This window comes from Polypterus senegalus, chromosome 14 (assembly GCF_016835505.1).
Source record: "Polypterus senegalus isolate Bchr_013 chromosome 14, ASM1683550v1, whole genome shotgun sequence".
Taxonomy (NCBI): Eukaryota; Metazoa; Chordata; class Cladistia; order Polypteriformes; family Polypteridae; genus Polypterus; species Polypterus senegalus.
In genome coordinates this window covers 70,540,567-70,559,781 of record NC_053167.1, presented here as the reverse complement: position 1 = coordinate 70,559,781, position 19,215 = coordinate 70,540,567, and the positions used below count along the sequence as shown (strand labels likewise).

At 38.5% G+C, this 19,215-nt stretch overlaps 1 protein-coding gene across 2 annotated transcripts in view; it reads right to left on the bottom strand.

Moving 5' to 3' along the window:
• Positions 1-2,657, bottom strand: part of kdm4aa (lysine (K)-specific demethylase 4A, genome duplicate a) — a 90,246-nt gene extending 87,589 nt beyond the window's left edge. Inside the window, exons 1-2 of one of the 2 annotated variants that reach the window (XM_039734541.1) lie at positions 2,563-2,657; positions 1,080-1,245 (exon numbers count right to left, since the gene is read on the bottom strand). In XM_039734541.1, coding sequence (XP_039590475.1) covers positions 1,080-1,217 — 138 coding nt within the window. In that variant the 5' untranslated portion in view covers positions 1,218-1,245; positions 2,563-2,657. Of the gene's footprint in view, positions 1-1,079; positions 1,246-2,458 lie in introns of both variants that reach the window. The other variant, XM_039734540.1, reaches the window with a different exon arrangement.
• Positions 2,658-19,215: the final 16,558 nt, after the last annotated feature.

Below are 19,215 nucleotides of genomic sequence, written 5' to 3'. Positions count from 1 at the left end.
TTGGCTGCCAAAAACGAGATAAGCAAAAATCTACACATATTAATTGAGCAGGACAGAGATTTACAAGATTGATCTTGAGTGATCTTGAGACTTTAAGAATCGATATTTAATCATTTTAACAAAAAATAATAATTGGAAAAATCTATATTTTTACCCAGGCCTATTTGCCACGTTAAATTTTTTGATATGAGAAACAAAAGCTCAAAGCACCCTACTTTCTATATAAAGTACAGACCAGCACTAACTACAAGTTGGGTATGGCGTATTTAGCATGGATTTTTTACAAAGAATGTAATAATCAACTCAGAATGATTTATCATTTCAAATGCATACATCAAAAAATATTCACTGAGGTATTATGTTTGGTAATTGAAAAATACATCAGACAAATTACTAGTAGAATAATCGAAACCTAAACTTTATTACACAATATATTATTGCTACATGAAGTAGCAAATACAGAGCTTACTCAGGCTAAGCCAATCATCAGCATCTCATTAAAAAGGTGCTTTTGTGAAAATACACTTTTCCATACAGTTTTGTCAACAAGTGCCTGTCAGACTACTAACTTCTTCAGTTGTGAGATTTATATTGCTTCATGTGATAAAATCAGCTGCAGCAAGCAAATGTTTTTTTTACATTTCCCCAACATTAAAACTACTTTTGTAAAGATCACTCCATTACTTTAAAATTCCAGTAAAATGTCTGTGTTGTTTGCAAGACATTAAATAAAAGTAGCTAGATATTGACTATTAACTTTACTTGTCTCATCAAGACCTTAGTACAGGCCAAAATTAAATAATTATATCATAAATCTTTATATTCCAATTAAATATGCATCCTACATGCTTTCCTTTGGTTTGCCAAGTGCTAGTTGCTGCAACACTCCATTTACCTTAAAACTCAATTAGCACAACAGAATTTACATAGACACAAATATACATTCTACAGCCCCCTTAATCCAGTTCAACTATTAGCTTGATGATTAAAGAGCTTTTTTGGACTTATCTGACTAAAGAACTTGGCTCCCTTTTGTTCCAAATCTGTGGAAACACATATTAAAAAAGAAGATACAATACCTTAGCCAGGCCAGCTTTATGGGCACCCTGTGATTCTATATAGGCCATGTAACGGATGAAATTTTGGAACTCCTCCTTAGTTGGGTAAAATGTCATTATCCGGCAACTGGAATTCTGGGATCCTGAGTCAGACGCCATTCTTTCAGAATTTTATTAGTTTTCCCTTCTGTAAATTAGAGATAGATAAATTGTCAATAGTTATTCGTAAGTTCATTATTAACACCAATCTTTGTAGCATGATTTGTTCCCCCATTTCATTTAAAAACACATTATTCTCTCAAACATTTCTAATAACACTGTACATTCCAACATTTTAAAATAACAAAAAAGACAGGAAATTCCATGTAATAATTTGATACAATAAGAACAGTTACCTAAAAAAGGGCGAATTTTATATAAGCCAGTTTAACATACACACATTTTTAACAGGTGCTCCGGGTTTGTAGTCAAAAAAAAACTGTCAATTCAAAATCTCAGACATCCATTTCCAATCAATAGTTCAATTCCATCCGCATTAAAGAAATATTGAAAACCAGGGGGGTTGGGTTAAAACCTGGCTTCACTGCACCCCTACGGTGAACTTGAACGTTGCGCCTTCTCATCTACGAACTTTATTTAGACGCAGCACGCAACCAACGGACAACCTCTCAACACAAAACACCTGGGGGATTTTTCTTTGAAACAAAATGGGAAAAAAAATTAATTTATACAGAGAGATTACAGAATGACTACGAGAAACTGAGCTCCCCCAGTACCCACAAATGGTTTGTCCTTGTATGAGCGAAAACTTGGTTTATTTTCAAACAAAGCTTAAAATATTTAAAACCGCTACATATTATGTCAAAGCAATGCTTAATTATTATTTCCATTAAATAGATCTATTCATTTTTGGAAGGAGCACACATGTCATTTAGTCATCTTATACATCTTTGTCCCTGTAGTACCTGACGTTTTTTAAAAAAAAAGACCCGCCCACCACAGTACAAGCAACCAGCCTCCTACCGCCCTAATGCGGCACTCGGTTTCTCATTGGTCTCTATTCTTGCCTGTCAAAATACAAGAGGCCCGAAGTCTCAATCGCCTTGCAAAAATGAAAGATCGGCGAAAACCAATAAGGCGCTATACGTTCAGTGCGATTACAGCGCCAGTTAAATCACTGGACATGCCACCTTATACTTATCACATAACTGAAAAACAAACAAAACATTAACAGTGACGGTCAATTTCCTCTCGGTGCATAAGGAAATATGGCAGACAGTATTATTGCCAGTTACTGTTTCAGTACGCATTGTCGTGTACTGATAACAAGGAAACATCTGTCAAAAAATAAGTCGTATGACAAAACCAGACACGCAAAGCCACTTAAAAAGATTACTCACAGTTGTTCAGTAAATAAGCCACTATGACGACAGGATTTCGCGTCTTTATCGACGAATATTAAATGAACATTCGACTCTCGAGCGGAGAAGCGTCCATTACTTACTACACGCATGCGCTCTCTGAGCTTGTTTACCAGCCACTCGTTCGGAGATGTCGTGTCGTGTGCGCCGCGGCCCAATTGGATGTCAGAGATTACAAATGTGTCGATATGGGAGGTTACGGTACGGCGGCGGAACGAGGAGGTTATCTGTCCTGCAGGCGTCCTCATCTTGACTTTTTACGCCATTACTTTGCACACTGGCACGTACACGAACAAGTACTTTAGCCTGGTCGAAATACGGAGGGAAAACCCAAATAAAAGTTAACCGTTTATTGTTATCAGAAGCCTTAACTCGTTTGTGCCTTTGCAAGGGCAGTTACGTGCTACCTGCTGAGCTGATTTAATTGGGACTCCACATTAAAAATATTACAATTTTAAAGGTAACATCGTGTAAAACATAATTTTCATTTACAACCATAATTGCCAACTTAAAGTAGCTCATCATTTTGATTCGAGTTTTATGGCGTTGCTTATTGTTTTAATCTTAGTAACTTAACGACATCGCGTGACATTTAAATAATTTCTACAATTTACTTTTTCTAATGGACGTGCCCTAAATATGAGGTAAAGAAAATACATGACAAAAAATTAAATAATGCTTTGTTAATGCAATTTCCATCACTTAGTTGTTATTTAACGCAATTATTTATTATATGTCGTGCCAATAACAACACGAATCATCACAAGAAGCTGTACACGTTGTAATACAGGTAACTAATATAGACAGGTATTTTCTTGCGAACAGTCACGTCTTAAAATGCTTTAGGACACACAAATAAACTTATTTACGCGTTTTTCTCAAATAATATTACGTCCATACCTACACTGTGGAGATGAGTTGTTTACATGTGGGATTTGTTGTGTCCTCAAATTTCAGCGCTGGTTTCGAGACGCACTTAAAATACTTCGGGGTCCTACGTTGGTCGAAAACTTAAAGTACTTCGTCAGTTATCGATCATAGACATGCAAGCCAAAGGCAGTTATTACCCAGTTTAATGCCCCGTAAAGAAGAATGGAGACAACTTTCATTTAACAATACAGGCGGAGTTTCTAAATATTTAATGAATGAAGTCCGTCAAAGAAAAACGTTTTGCCGTGCAGATTTACCAGTCTCGCCTGAACTATTTACTTTTGTCAAAGAGAAAGGTGTCAGATACAATAAAATGAGAAGAACAAAATCTCCTCACGTATGTCGATAATAAACTAATCTAGAAATAGAACCAACACATTTTCAAAACCCTGGCCAGCGCACTTCAGTGCTGTTCACAGCCACACTTCCCGTAACGGAATTCAGGAAGAAGGGGTACGGGTTTGGAATTTAGGTGATGAAAACATAAACAAAACTGTCAACCCTGCCGGTCTCAAAGTAAAGGCTTAAAGTTGAAATCGTGGAAGTAAATGTAAAGCATGTGTATCCTGTGCTGGTTCATATTTCTTTATATTCCGCGTGGTCTTGAGTCGACAAAGGTCGAATTGGTACCAAGCCGAACAGAGAAAGTCACACTTCTCAATATTCCCAATATGTCGATTGTTAATGGAAAATGAATAAAGTTTATCATATATATATAATAATATATATATATATATATATATATATATATATATATATATATATATATATATAATCTGGACAAGTAATTTTTTCAACTTTTGTCCTTTTGTCAGCTAGTCAGGCTTCAGTAGGCTCTGGGGACACAAGGTGAGACACAAGGTGACACTGCCCTTAAAGCAAAATGTAAAAAGGTAAAAACTCCACAAAGGTACTCCCATAGAAGAGTCATCATTTATGGTTACAGAGGCTTAAGCCCATAATCTCAGGTGTCTCTGAGAACCTTCTCCCATCAACCCATCAAATTGACCTGATCATCAATAGCCCAGCACTTTCTCCACACGTTCTGCATTCCAAATATTTGACAACTGCGTAAAGGCTCCACGGGGACAAAAATCTCGCCAACAGTATGAAAACTCCATGGAAGACTCTCTCTATATATATATATATATTGGACTGACTGACATCCCAGGAGGCTCTGCAGCGCGGCAACTAAAATTAAATTATTTATGATTTATTTCATGTTGGATTTCCAACAGTTCTTGTGTTTAATGTTGAGTTATTGCTTTTGCAAACGGGAGTGTTTTATTAAATGTTTAAAGGGTGGGTTGGATTTTGCCTATTACCACTAACAGATGCTGCCTGGCGTATGAGTCCGGATATCGGGACTAAAGAGGAAGGCCTATGTTGAGTATTGCCATTTTGAAGCGATCGTGTTACTTGCATGTACAACTCTATAGCAGTGTTAAAAGAAAAAAGTGTTTTCTTTATACACTGAGTGTGTGTGTCTCTTTGTCACAATATACAGTATATATATACTCCCCCTGAGACACAATACACTTGTCCCATCGCTTTTTCCATTGTTCAAAACTGTTCTGAAACTCTTGCAAAGTGATAGCCATCAGTACCGTCACTTGCTTCTTGACCTCCTCTACAACCTGAAAACGCTTTCCTTTAAGGTCCCTCTTCATTCCTGGAAATAAGAAAAAAATTGCATGGCGCAAGGTCCAGGGAGTGGGGCGGTAGAAACCACTGTCATCCTGTTTTTCAGTGTTGTGTGGGCGGGAGCGTTGTCGTGATGCAGAAGTCACTCGACTGATCGCCACAATTCGAGTCGTTTTCTCCACACTGAATCATGCAATCGCTTGAGCACTTCAAGAACGCCATTTGGCCAAATGATGCAGAAGACAGTCTAGTACATATACATAGTGGCAAACATTGGAACTAACACCCTCCAGAAAAAAAAAAAAAATCTCGTTATTTTGGGACCCTTCTTGTGTATCCCACAAAAGTGTCTTTAGCATGTATACAATCGATTTTTTTAACCTGTGTATGTAGAATCAACATGTTTTGCCTATCATTGTTAGTGAAAGGGAAGGATTATATCTTATATAATAATACATTTATTTATTGAATTATATTAGTTTCTAGTTTATTAGACTTGTTAAGATGGTTTTCTGTAACAATTACAAAGATCACACCTTTTATATTTAAAAAATCCAATTTAGCTGTAAAGGATGCAAGGTGTTTGTCATTCTGAAAAAGGCTGCGAGTAACTTGGCAAAAAAATGAATCTCACTTTAAAAAATGAATCTATATTAAAAACAATGAAAGTAAACATAGTCATTTAACACAGTGATCAAATCTAAAGGGTTTTAGTGCTAAACTACTTACACAATGATGAGTCAATTAAGCAGCTGATATGTCCTAATAACGTACAACACTTACAAAAGGATCTGATAATAACCAAAAGCCAGTTCCAGATTTGCACAAAATAACCAGTTTAAACCACCATGCTTCACAGTTGGGTTTAATTAACACCATGGATCTAAAAGACCATGTCTACTTACAAGTGTTTCTCCAGTTTATCACTATAATCATTGTAATGATGTTTTTAAAACTTTATTGGACGGAGATCTAACTAATCACCATAAACAATGTTCAATCATTTTTAAATGTGGTTGCTATTTTTTACTGGTCTTTCCAACTGAGGTTTCGACAGTAGAATACTTTTTCTCGAAAAAAATGCAATGTGCTCTTGTATCCATACAAAACAATATTTTTCCTTTAAATGTAGCCCCTTAGACCCCTGATATTTAACGACTTAAAAGACAAATCATTTGTGTATATCATTAAAACGATAAATCCTATCGATTAACGCTGAACATTATGATGCACTTACAGTAAATACCTAAGGGGGGTTTTGGGTGCATTTCTCAAAACCCCTTAATCAGCCCAACAAAGAAGTCGCCTACAATAAGTATCACAAGTCGAGTGAAAAGCAGTCGGTTGGCAATACTTTTTATTAAAAAGCGGTGCTTTAATTCTCCTGAAGAAAGTAAAAACGTTGTGAAAAGTAATATAACGTAAACATGGAATCATAATTCAGTACCAAAATACGACAAAGAAACACAAAAAATGACAGGCATACGACATAAAAGAATGTCATACGTTTCAAAAAATATATACATAACAATTAGAGTGTCGTGGTTAAATAGGGCGCGCGGTACCTTTTCAAACAGGTAGAAAAACTGAAAAAAGCGAAATGATGCAAGGAGACCGGGTGTTCCCTGCGTGGAGTTTACATGTCCTCCTCGGGTGCTTCGCCAATCCAAATACATGTAGGTTAAGTAAATTTGCGTTGTGCACTTTGGTCCAGTGTGTGCTGGTATGTGTTCGCCCTGCAATGAACATGCGCCCGATTGCTATTGTATAGGCTCCTGGATAAAGCGGGTTAAAAACATGGATGGATGAATAAATGTTTCGATGGAAACAATGCAGACAACGTGACTGCATATCACAAAGTATTTTACATTGTACGGTGTATTTATTTCTCAAATATTGTACATACGGAATAACCCAAGCACATGATATGCCAATTATATATCAGATGCATTGTGGTCACTCCCAGGTCTCTTTAGTACAATATTAATATGCTTTTAGTGACTGCAAAATCATATGTGCGATCAATGCAGGAACCTTTCGGAGGCAGGGCGTATGAATGACATCAGTTAACAGCCTGCTGGTTTAATTAAACTGTGTTAAGTACTGGGATCGTGAAGTGGTGATCGAAGACACAACCATTGGATTCACTGGAGCTCATTCTGGGCCAGGTTTCTTCATTGCATTCGCACTATCTCTAATAAAAATAGATCAATCCCAAATGTATGTTCTTTACTTTTCGTTCTTTCCGCTTCCACCAAACCAATTGTAACGCATAAAACGAAACAGTAAAAGTAAAGCCAGCTGCAACGTTTGAACGCTTATAGTGTCTAAACTTTTGAAGGACTTCAGCTTATCAAAATTATTTAGTAAATGTTAGTAAAACATCACATTATTTAAACGAACTTAACAATTTTCTATAAAATATAACACAATACATTTGAATGCATTTCATCGGATTATATTATCGTAACATAAATCTTAGTATTCAAATTGTTTAGAGAGCTACCCTAATTTGAATTTAATGTGTTATGTGAGGGGATCGCTGGCAATGCCTACAGTAGGTGTAAAAGAAAGCCTGTTGAAGAAGCACGTAGCACATATTCACTTGGGTGGCTAGCACATTGATTACGAAGGATTTAACGTGCTACATTAGTTGAGATGGGGTTCGAGTTTAGGATGTTCTCAGTGGAATACTATATACTTTCGGGAAACGCATATCTGAACCTAAAAAACACATATCAGAGGTAAATATCTAAGAAGGCAATATCCCCATGAAACAAAAGTACCCCTTGATAATTGGTGAAGAAACACAATAAACGTTAAAATCGCAAGGTTGTAACGCGTCTGCTCTCATCGCGCGCAGGTTTTTTTTGCCGCGTGCTCCACACGGACTCATACTGCGCGACAGAAATTTGTGAATTTCGAATGAATTTCGAAGAGAAGCTAAATATGTGAGTATCAGAATGATGAAATAAGGTCGTCAAATTGCAAGGCAGGCATGCATGCATACCTGCAGTGCATCAGTTCTTCCTGTAGTTCACCCACTCGCGAGAATATCATACTCGCCTTTCTTTTGCCGCCACCTTCTCATTTTTCCCTCTCAAAGACAGTAATAACAGGCAGAGTTCCTCCTCTTCTGCTGTGCCATTATTAGGTATGTGACACTGGCCAAAACCTATTACCTACTGTCAACAACAATAACGTCGTGCCGATTCACCTGAAATTATGAATGTTTTTCAGTCGCGCGCGCTTATCTTTGCGGTCTGCACGCAGGCTTTACTTGGCGAGTATAAACAAACCCAAAGGCTCCTCGTTTGAAAGAAGCGCGCGAGCCTGCTGTACTAGCCTGGAGAATCTGATGCAAAGCAGCGTTACGTGCTTACAAGTCTGATTTACAAAAGTCCTCCGTGGCGATGATCGCTAAGATCGCTAAAACCTTACAGACTTGGCGATCTTTAGATACCTCCCAATGCATTGAACAATAACTCGAAGAGTTTTATTTTTTCAGTTTTCCCCAAATGTCTACGATATGGTTCAAACTTGCAGCCCACTCGGGAAATATTTTTATTACAATTTCTGAAACCATCGCACGAATATTTCCTATCTTTCTCCTGTAACGTTTGAATTTTAAAATTCCAAAGGCGTTTATATCGAACTCACAGAACGATCTTTTCAGGTCCATGTTTAATTTTATGGTTTCATTTCCACTGTATTCACTTGACCAGCTTTGGTGGTATTAGCCGGCGTGAGAACCAAAGATGGCAGATACAATCGCAATAGATCCTACACTTCCCGCTGTACTTTCCAGACTTCCCGATTCTTCTTTGTTTTTTTTTTCCTGGGCTGCGTAGCGGTTCTAGTTGGAAGCGAGACAGGTTTGCATTTTGAGCTTGCAGATGTGGTCTCCAGTGGTGGAGTAATCGTGAAAGCTAAGCTTCTCGAACGGCAAGCAGCATCATCGGTTAATTTTATTACCAGGCCTCTCTTAAGTTTACAGTTTAATATTGTACAAAATAAATAGCAAGTGTATCTGTTCCGTAAAGTCAGAGAAAGAGAGAGGAGAGAGAGTACTTTAAAAAAAAAAAAAGTCGGAGACATAAAAACAGCACATTTACACTCTTAGAAATACTGGTTCTTTCATCTCACTATATAATTCTTTACTGGATTGTATGATTTCTCATAAAGCCATTGCTTGACAAAGAGCCATTTCATTCTGGGTCAGTTTCTTTGCATTTGAAGTTGGTTCTTTGGGCTTTTAAAAACGTCCTATTATGTAGGGAAAGCCAATGGAATGGTAGGCCACATCGCAAGACACTAACAGATTAAGAATATCTGGGTTTAGCCTATGTTATTGTATGCAACGCGAGTCCTTTTAAAAGCTTGAGCCATTAGTATTTCACAAATCTGCTATCATCTTATTTACTGTATTGAGCCGGTTTTGGATCGAAATAACCAAAGATTCTTTTGTAGAACCTTCATGTAGACGGGTCTTTTTGGAACCAACTATGGGATCGTTCTGAAGAAGCACCGTGGCACCTTTATTTTTAAGAGCGTAGCTGTGCCTGTTAGGACACATTGTCTCGAACAATGAACGCACTCCTGTCTTGCACCCTTTCTACGATTTGTCCTTACCTTGCGCCCAAAGCTGTCGGAAAAGCACCACTGCTCTACGATTGTGTTTTTGAAGCAAGATGTTCAAGAATGAATTTATGGAAAAACAGCAATCAATAAAATAACATATTTTCCAATAAAATCTCGGAAGACGATTAGCTTTTCAAATGGTATTACCATAAACTTAAAATAGTACATCGGATTTTCGAATTTTTACTTCCGTAGCTTTTTTTTTTATAAACATATACATGTTATATAACAATATTCCTGATAAATAAACCAAATCAATATAAGTGGTATTCTAGGACTCTTTCCCATATGACGCAGATGTGCACAAACAGGTTAATTGGCAAACTAAACTGCCCCAGACAAATGAATGAATGCGTGGAATCGTCTCTTGTAAAATTCATTAGTGCATTGTGGGTTAAAAATAAATAAATAAAGGCAGGGATGGTTGAACGCATTAGATACAGCGTTTCCCGAATCGCCAGTACATGGAGCCCTCTTAGATTCCTAACTCGGGGTATATTTTGTTGTGTCCACTATGTTCCTACGGTTGAATTAATTGCAACATCATACTGACCTGTCTTGACGAAGGGGTACAGGGTAACAGATCCCCGAAAGTATTGTTATTGTTAAAACAAGGTAAAACAGGAGACATTTACAACTACTCCCAACCTTAAACTTTTACTTGATATCCATCCAGTTGCAGCCCAGGGTATTAAGTACTTTTTAGGCTGAGCAACAAGTTTCATTTCTAGAAGTGACTTCAGAAGGTAAATGGGATAAACTAAATCTACCAGCTAGGACTGGTATAATTATTTAGCTTTATGTACTGCCTTAATATTGATCCGTTATAGTAGCGATATTCAGTTGTGAGTCATTTAACATTACCATAAATAAATGTTTAATTTCATTATTCTTGTTGATTATACATGAGTTGATTAAAAAAAATCTAAACGATTACACTTATATGAACCAGCAAATTCACATATCAAGTTAAAAGATGACCATCAAATCTAGAAGCGTAAATACCATAACAGAGTAGTGTTTTCAGATTTAAGAACTGCTGCAGTGCACACATATAAAACAACATTGCTTCAGGACTTTCGGCCATCTTAGGCACGTGAGGTGTGTCTCAAATAGCAAGAGCATGCTGCTTTGTTTACGGACCGCACCTAGAGGGAGTCTATTATAAATATTATGTATCTAGACCGGTAAAGGCGGGCATCATGAAATTTTAGCCAGCCAATCATAATTTTATAAAGTAACAAGATCGCACCAATCGGAGCTTGTCAAAAACAATTGGGGCGGGAGCTTCTAGGACCGTACCAAAGGGCACCATGAGCTGCGTGTCACTAAGCACATACACACTGGCCTCGGCGGAAGGAGTGCAGTGGGTTGGGCTTGGCTGAGCTGGGCTGGCCGCGCTGCGCAAGGCGGAGCATTTAATCGGAGAGGCGAGAAGGACAGCAAAGAGATACGAGTAGTAAAATCTACTTGTTGCTTTATTTACCTTGTTTACTGTTAAAGAAATAAATAATAATAGAAGTAGCTGTGGATTTTTCTTGGTAATACGTTTAATCTGCTAAATTTGATGTGGAATTTGTAGTTGACATAATACTTCTGACTTGTTTGCGAGTTAACGATGAATGCTGTATATCATAAAGAGGGGATATCGTTCTCAATTTAATAAACGGATATGTACTTGTATTTTATGGACGTATTTTCATATTAGAAATTAGATGCCTTTGTATCCATCATATGAATATGCACAACGCGTAGATTACAATGTGATTTGGGTTTTCTGACTTCGTGGAAGTCTTGTACTGATGTTTGAGACGTACTTTCAAACCTCTCATCTGTATACAGTATATGGCTGTGTTCACTGTCAAGTGTGCATGTCTGAATTCCAGACTAAAAAGCTTCTGAAGACCTCTTACTCAGCTCAAGCCAGGCCAGGTTTGGGACTTCTGTGGGTCATCATTGAAACTGTTAATTATAATTTAGGTTGAGGAAACGCTTGGTTCTTATTGAAATCTTTGCTTTATTTCTTGGGTTTGAGATTGTGATTTCAGACTAAAAATTGTGTTTAAGTGAACAATTTAGGTATTGATTTTCCTAGACATTTTGCAAATTTCATTTTATAAGTTTTTGTATTATGCTCATCTGTTTGTGTGCATTCACCCTCTGAAGGGCTGGCACCCTGTCCAAAAATTTTCCCTGCCTTAACTCCTCTCTGGATAAGCCAGTTTGGAAAGTGGATGGATGGATGTTGTGCTGGTTATGTGTTCTGTCTAAACAATTGCAAAATAGAGGAGTATATTTGCAAATAAAAAAGAGTGAGAAAGTAGTTTATATGACGTCCTTTACATGAGTCATGTATTTATTACCAGTCGCCCATAGCCATATTCATATTGCACACAGTTCACATGTAAAGAATAGCAGACTTTTAAGAGATCTGTAAAGGAATATACTTAAATGTATGCATTAAATTTCTTCTAACATCCAGACCACATTTTTCTAGGTTTCAAACCTGTGGATAATTCAGTTCAGAATGAGAGAATAAGGGGTTAGTCTGACAATTGAGTTCCATAATAAGCAAGAATTAACTAAAGCTAGAATACAAGACCTCTTATTGCTTATTTTTGTTTCTGAAGATAGGCCATTATTGGCTATGTTTAATGTACAAGTCCCGATTTAAACAAAGTCACAGTCTTATAAAGTCTAAACACCTGGACAATGTTAGATTTTATAATATAGAAAACCATACAAGAATAAAATATATTCATCTTGTCTTTCTGGTTTTCTCACATGTAATGTTTACCACCCCATTTATCACACACAAACCTGTCTTTTTCATAAAGCTATGGCTTCTTTCAGACTAAATTTTTTTTTTTCTGAGTGAATGCTAATTAAACATAATTATTTGAAAACTGTTTTAAAAAATAATGGAGAATGAAATTTGGATGATAGAATTTCTTGAAATAATGTAGCATTCTCAAACTCAGTGAAGTCAAATTAGGGACATGTGGGAGCAGGAACCTATTCTGGCAGCAATAGGCACAAACAGTAACCAACTCAGGACAGTGTGCCAGCTTATCACAGGGCAAATATACTCACATTTAAAACAAGGCCTCTATAGTATACCCTGACATTGGAATGTGAAAGAAACCGAACTACATGGAGAAAAACTAAAATTATACCTTTATATTTCTGATTTTGATAAAGTAATTACAAAAAGTGCTCTTACTTTAGATGTTTGATAGGAAAACCCTAATAATCTTTCTATTAAAGAGTTTGATTTGGCTCCCTTCAAAAGATTAAAGTAAATATTTGTTTGCAAAATAATACTTTATGCATTGGAAAAAAAAAAACAGGCAAGCACAACTTTAGAGTCCAAGGCTTGTTTCCCAATCTAATCATACTAGGGTTTGAGTACTATTTTAGTGTGTGTATGGGCTATTTGTTAGGTACATTATGTCTTCCTATCATGCTACAAATGTACACATTAGGTTGGGTATTGACTGCAAAATTGTCCTGATGTGACTCTGTGAGTTAAAAGAACTATGGATATACATCTCCTGTCTTATACATATGGCCATTGCCTTCTTTCCTGATACTGTAAGAATAGGCTCTGTATTGAACAAAACAAATTAAGTATCTCTGTAGGACGTGGAAACAATAGGTTTTAAAAACATTTACTTTGAATCATCAATCATTTTACTTAAGGCTTTTACGGTTTATCAAGGCACAAGTAGTTCTATTTCTAATCATACTATTTCGGCAATGTTTAATAAATACCTTTTTTCCATTGGTGACTCCAATTAGTCTTGTTTGAATGAGTGTGAGTATTTGTTAGAGAGTCCTGTGATGGGCTGGTATCACAACTAGGGTTGGCTCCTGCCTTGCATTCAATAATCCTAAATTATCTATATATATATAAAAGTCAATGTCTGTATGTACACTCCAGCATCATTTCCGAATGGCTGGAGCGATTTTCATGAAACTTGGCACACATGTTTGTCAATGGTCGACTAAAAATACTGTAGGGTGAAATCAGCCGTAACCCACCCCTTCTGGGTAGGATGGGGGTGATCTTGCGGTCTTGTATGCATGTTATCATCCAGTTGACACTCAGAACGGCCACCATAGGGCGAACTGGAGGCGACAACCAGCATTCTTTATGTTTGAGCGCCACCGCGCCCCTGTTGCTTTTGAAATTAAATAGAGTTCTACACGTGTGTGTGTGTGTGTGTCTGTCCGACTCAGAAGTGAGACGTACAGTCAGGGTGAGGGCTCCAGCTCCGAGGATACGCAAGCGAGGCCAGTACACCAGCAAAAGGAAACCTCCTATGAAAGACAGTCGCTTAGCTGCTAATTCACAAATGATGCGAGCACTTCGGCAACATGAATCCTTCTAGCAGAGAGATGCCCAGAGTAGTTCTGACGATTTAAATACTTTCTAGGATCCTGTGCCTTTAACAGCACAGGCTTACACAGTTAATGTATACCAGGCGACTGCCAGCATTCTTTATTTTTGAGCAGCACTGCACCCCTGTTGCTTTTCAAATTAAATAGATTTGGCCAGTTCCAATCGTCAACTAGATGATAACATCTAACAAGACCGCAAGACAAGAACATTAGTGAGGCTTTGTTTCTTAATTGATTTTTATTTTTAACGTTGTGTTTTTTTAATTGTTTTTCTCAAACAATTAAAAAAACACGAGGACGGACTGGAGGTGACTGCCAGCATTCTTTATGTTTGAGCACCACTGCGCCCCTGTTGCTTTTCAAATTAAATACAGTTGGCCGGTTCCGAGCATCAGCTAGATGATAACATACATACAGCACCGCAAGACAAGCACATTAATGAGTCGCTATCCATCTATCCATTATCCAACCCGCTATATCCTAACTACAGGGTCACGGGAGTCTGCTGGAGCCAATCCCAGCCAACACAGGGCGCAAGGCAGGAAACAAACCCCGGGCAGGGTGCCAGCCCACCGCAGAAAACCCATGCAGACATGAGGAGAACATGCAAACTCCATGCAGGGAGAACCCGGCAAGCGAATGCAGGTTTATTGTTTGTTAATTTATTTTTATTTTTAAAGTTGTGTTTTTTCTAATTATGTTTATCTCAAACAATTAAAAAAAAAACCTTTATTTTCCTCCCAGGCAAAGCTGGGTATTTCAACTAGTAACATTAATAAAATGTTCTTAGTTGAAAGTTTTTTTAAAAGAATGTATAATAAAAATACACAAGCTGTTAAACAAAATCAGTACTTTTTAATGGCAACATTAGTTTTAAATGTTTGAGTCATATCAGAATATAAAATACCAAAGCTCACCTGTTTAGATTACAACTGTACAACTTTACATAACAGGACAACACAGTGTTTTGGCCTCAGCTACACTGCGGGCTGTCTGGATGTTCCCTCCACATTTGTCCGAGGTCAGTGCAATGAAGGGCAATACATGTTTATGGAATATGTGAGTGTGGGTGTATGAGAGAATGTGCCCTGTGATGGCGTGGTTTGGTACTGTCCTTGAGCCAGTTGCTGCCAAGGGTGGCTCAAGATCTATCTGACCATGAACTGAAAAACACACATTTAGATTATTGATAGACATGTGAGTGAAACAGAAAAGAGCTACATACTCAAGTTTATTTTTGACTGTGAAGACTAGAGCCCACTGTGTTTTATCCTTGGCTATATAATGAACTGTCCTACCGTATATATTTTAGCTGTTGTAATTCATTCATTTTCACTCTGTTTTTTCAGGTGAGAATCGTGGTTGTAGCATGATGAGCTGGACTGATCATCCCACTCTGCCTTCTATAACTTTTTTCAGCTCCTGGCAAATTCCCAGAATTACGTCTTGCTTTGGTACATCTTTCACAAATATTCTGCCACTGCACTGATTCATTTGAAATCAGCCTTCCGAGGATATTAGTTGCACAGGAGTAAGTGAATATTGTTAGAGTGTGTGATTGCATGTTTTTCTCAACGGGTATTCTGATAATGCAAGATAGCATAGATAGTCATGTCATGTCACTGGTGTGTGACTGGCTTTTGAGGCACTTGGTGATTTTTTTGATATTTAAACCACTAGGAAGAAAACTGCAATTTTCAGTTTATTAATGACAAACTCTAAAATATATTGCAGATGGTATAAATAATGTGTTTACAACAGGATCTAATATCTTTAATATTGCTCTTCTCAAATTTTCATTACTCCACATGGACATAAAGCAAATTAGCTGCTAATGGTGTTCTCCTCCTTTTGCACACTGCAAAACTTGAATAATCAATCATGAAACCCATCCATCCATCCATTTTCCAACCCGTCGAATCCGAACACAGGGTCACGGGGGTCTGCTGGAGCCAATCCCAGCCATCACAGGGCGCAAGGCAGGAACCAATCCCGGGCAGGGCGCCAACCCACCGCAGGACACACACACCCACACTCACACCAAGCACACACTACGGACAATTTAGAATCGCCAATCCACCTAACCTGCATGTCTTTGGACTGTGGGAGGAAACCGGAGTACCCGGAGGAAACCCACGCAGACACGGGGAGAACATGCAAACTCCACGCAGGGAGGACCTGGGAAGCGAACCCGGGTCTCCTAACTGCGAGGCAGCAGCGCTACCACTGCGCCACCGTGCCGCCCCCATCATGAAACCCTCTGAGGCTAAAACAGTGCACACATATTCGTATTCTCAAAGAAACTGCACACAAATGGTTACCACATATTGCAGATTATCCAGAATGTAGGCTTCTCACTACAAATGGCAGTGAACAGCAGGCAGTGTGGCAGACAGGCATCCTAATTGTGAATCAAGGCTGTAGGATGTCACTCACTGCATGGCTCCAATGATTATAACTCTTTCTTTTGTGCAAGTGGATAACTTTAATATCAAATCCAAAAATGCCTTTGGGGAACCTTGTCACTAGTTGTTGTGTGAATAAATTCTGCCTTTGTTTTGCATTTGATTGTCTGAAAGAATGATAGCTTGGAGATTCGTCACCTTTGAAATTATAAAATACTTAGCCACTGAAATACATAGTCTCAGATTTCTGAAGCTATGATTGGTATATGAGATGCTGCCTGCCAAGGACAACAGCCCGATGAAGAGATAGCAGAGATTGTTGTCATTTCTCTTTGCCCATCCCTCACTTTTGACACTGTGGCACACATCAAATATTCAGCAAGACTTCTACACTTTGTTTCAGGTTCTCCTTTTGAAATTATCATTTTATTAAATCAGACATTTTTGTTAAAAATAAAACTTTTAACCATTCGTCCATTTCTAGCGTCCTTAATCCAGTTATATGAAGTACATGCTGCTTTAAACGGACAGAAAATATATTCATCAGAATATGTGGCATAGTGAGCATTCTAGATTGGAAGGCAATGCCATGTCTAAAGTGTACTGATCTTCATCAGGGCACAGTTGGGAGTTTAGTTTATTTATGACTTTCATTTGTCTAATTGACATCTGCTGGAAACAAACTGGCAACTGGTGTTACTTAAGCTCACAGCACAGTGTGTTAGCGGGGGTAAGCAGAATTGGAGGGCATGAGCTAGCGATAGCAAGCTAGGAATGATGATGTGAGTGGAAAGCAGCATAACAGAATGGCTGTAGGATAAATCAAAGAGTCTAGTGATAACCGGGGGTCCTGACAGTGCAGGTGTTGAACTAAGATGTCTCAGAATAGGTTTACTATATATCTTTTATGTGTAGCATGCAGCCAGGGCCCTTGCCCAGCCGGGACACCTCCACGCTGAGAGGACCAGGGGAGCAAGTGTGGCCAGTATATTACCTCCCCTGGGACGCTAGATGGCAACCCCCTGGATTGCAGCAGTGCCTTGGACTCCCGCAGGGCTTCCTTTGTCTTTTTTCTCTTTCTTCATCATGTAAAACACTTTGAGCTATATTATTTGTATGAAAATGTGCTGCCAGAAATGAAGTCATCAAGCACCTGGAGCACTTCCGGGTGTATTATAAAAGGAGCCAGCAGCCACTACTCTGGAGGCCAGAGTAGGGAGGACGAGGACGAAGCTTATGGAGGAGGAGTGGAGGAAGAATAAGAGACAAACGTACTGTGTGGAGTTGTGCCTGTGGGAATGGGGAAGGTGTTGCCCACAGGCATAGAAATAGAAATGAAACATTTATTTATTTTATCAGTGCGTCTCCCGTGTCGGCGCTCATATAGCGCCTTTCAGTCACATATGGTTCGAAACAAACCTTGTAGACATGATGGGAATTTATACTAATAAAAGGCAAAGCCCTCACTGACTCACTCACTCACTCATCACTAATTCTCCAACATCCTGTGTAGGTAGAAGGCTGAAATTTGGCAGGCTCATTCCTTACACCTTACTTACAAAAGTTAGGCAGGTTTCATTTTGAAATTCTACGCATAACGGTCATAACTGGAACCTACTTACGAACATATATACGGCCATAGCCTGCAGCTCGGTCGCTGTGTGAGGCGGAGTTGTGTCCCTCATCGTCACGCCTACCACGTAGTTGAGTGCCTGCCCACATAAGGCTGTCGGTCAGCAGCAATCTAATAGACACGCTGCCGCTAAATATTCGCGGGTGAAGGACTGTGCTTATGCAAACGAAGATGAGATGGTCAGGGATAGAATAGTGTTTGGCACAAACTCAGCAAAAGTGCGAGAGAAACTTTTAAGTGCCGGGTCTGAGCTAACATTAAATAAAGCCGTGGACATTGCAAGATCGCACGAGATAACACAAGCACAGCTGAGAACCTTCAATGCATGTACTCCGAGCGGCTCACGTGAACTGACTTTGCAGGACTGGGAAAAGTAAACCCGTGCATGCAGTGTGTCATGTCTCAGATAAAGAGGAAGACGAGCTGTTTATTGATGCAGTAGGAAAGGAACAACTCTCTTATGCTGAACAACCTTTGTAGACATATCAATAGGACAGCAAGGTGTAAAGCTTAAGTTTAAATTAAGTTCATAGACACGCTGCCGCTAAATATTCGCAGGCAAATCCACAACTTAATACCAGGAATGCCTGTTAAACATCTTAGATTCACGAGTACCGATTTGGGTAGTGAACACTTCAATGAATGAAACCGGTTATCTTTACAACGGTTGACAAACACGGAATGTAACTTGAACACAACACATCCTCCAAATACGAACCAGATTGCAAAAAATAACGATAATCAAATCCTTGATGAAAGCAACACTCATAATGGTCACAAAACAATTACATTGACAATCATGTTACGTTATTTTTAAAATGTTCCCTTTTCTTTTTCATAACTTCTTTCACACACTACTTCTCCGCTGCAAAGCCCAGGTATTTTGCTAGTGCTCCATAAAGGAACTAGGGAGAACTCCAGGTGCCAAAAAATGAAAATTATTTTACTGATCTCCTGCATGATTTGCAAGATGACTTGGGTGGTGTCTTTGTGAAAGGTACTATATGAAATGAATATTGTCTGCTTGACACCTTGAAAGTCTAAGAGATTACACACAGGTTTTTGGGGTAGCCATAACC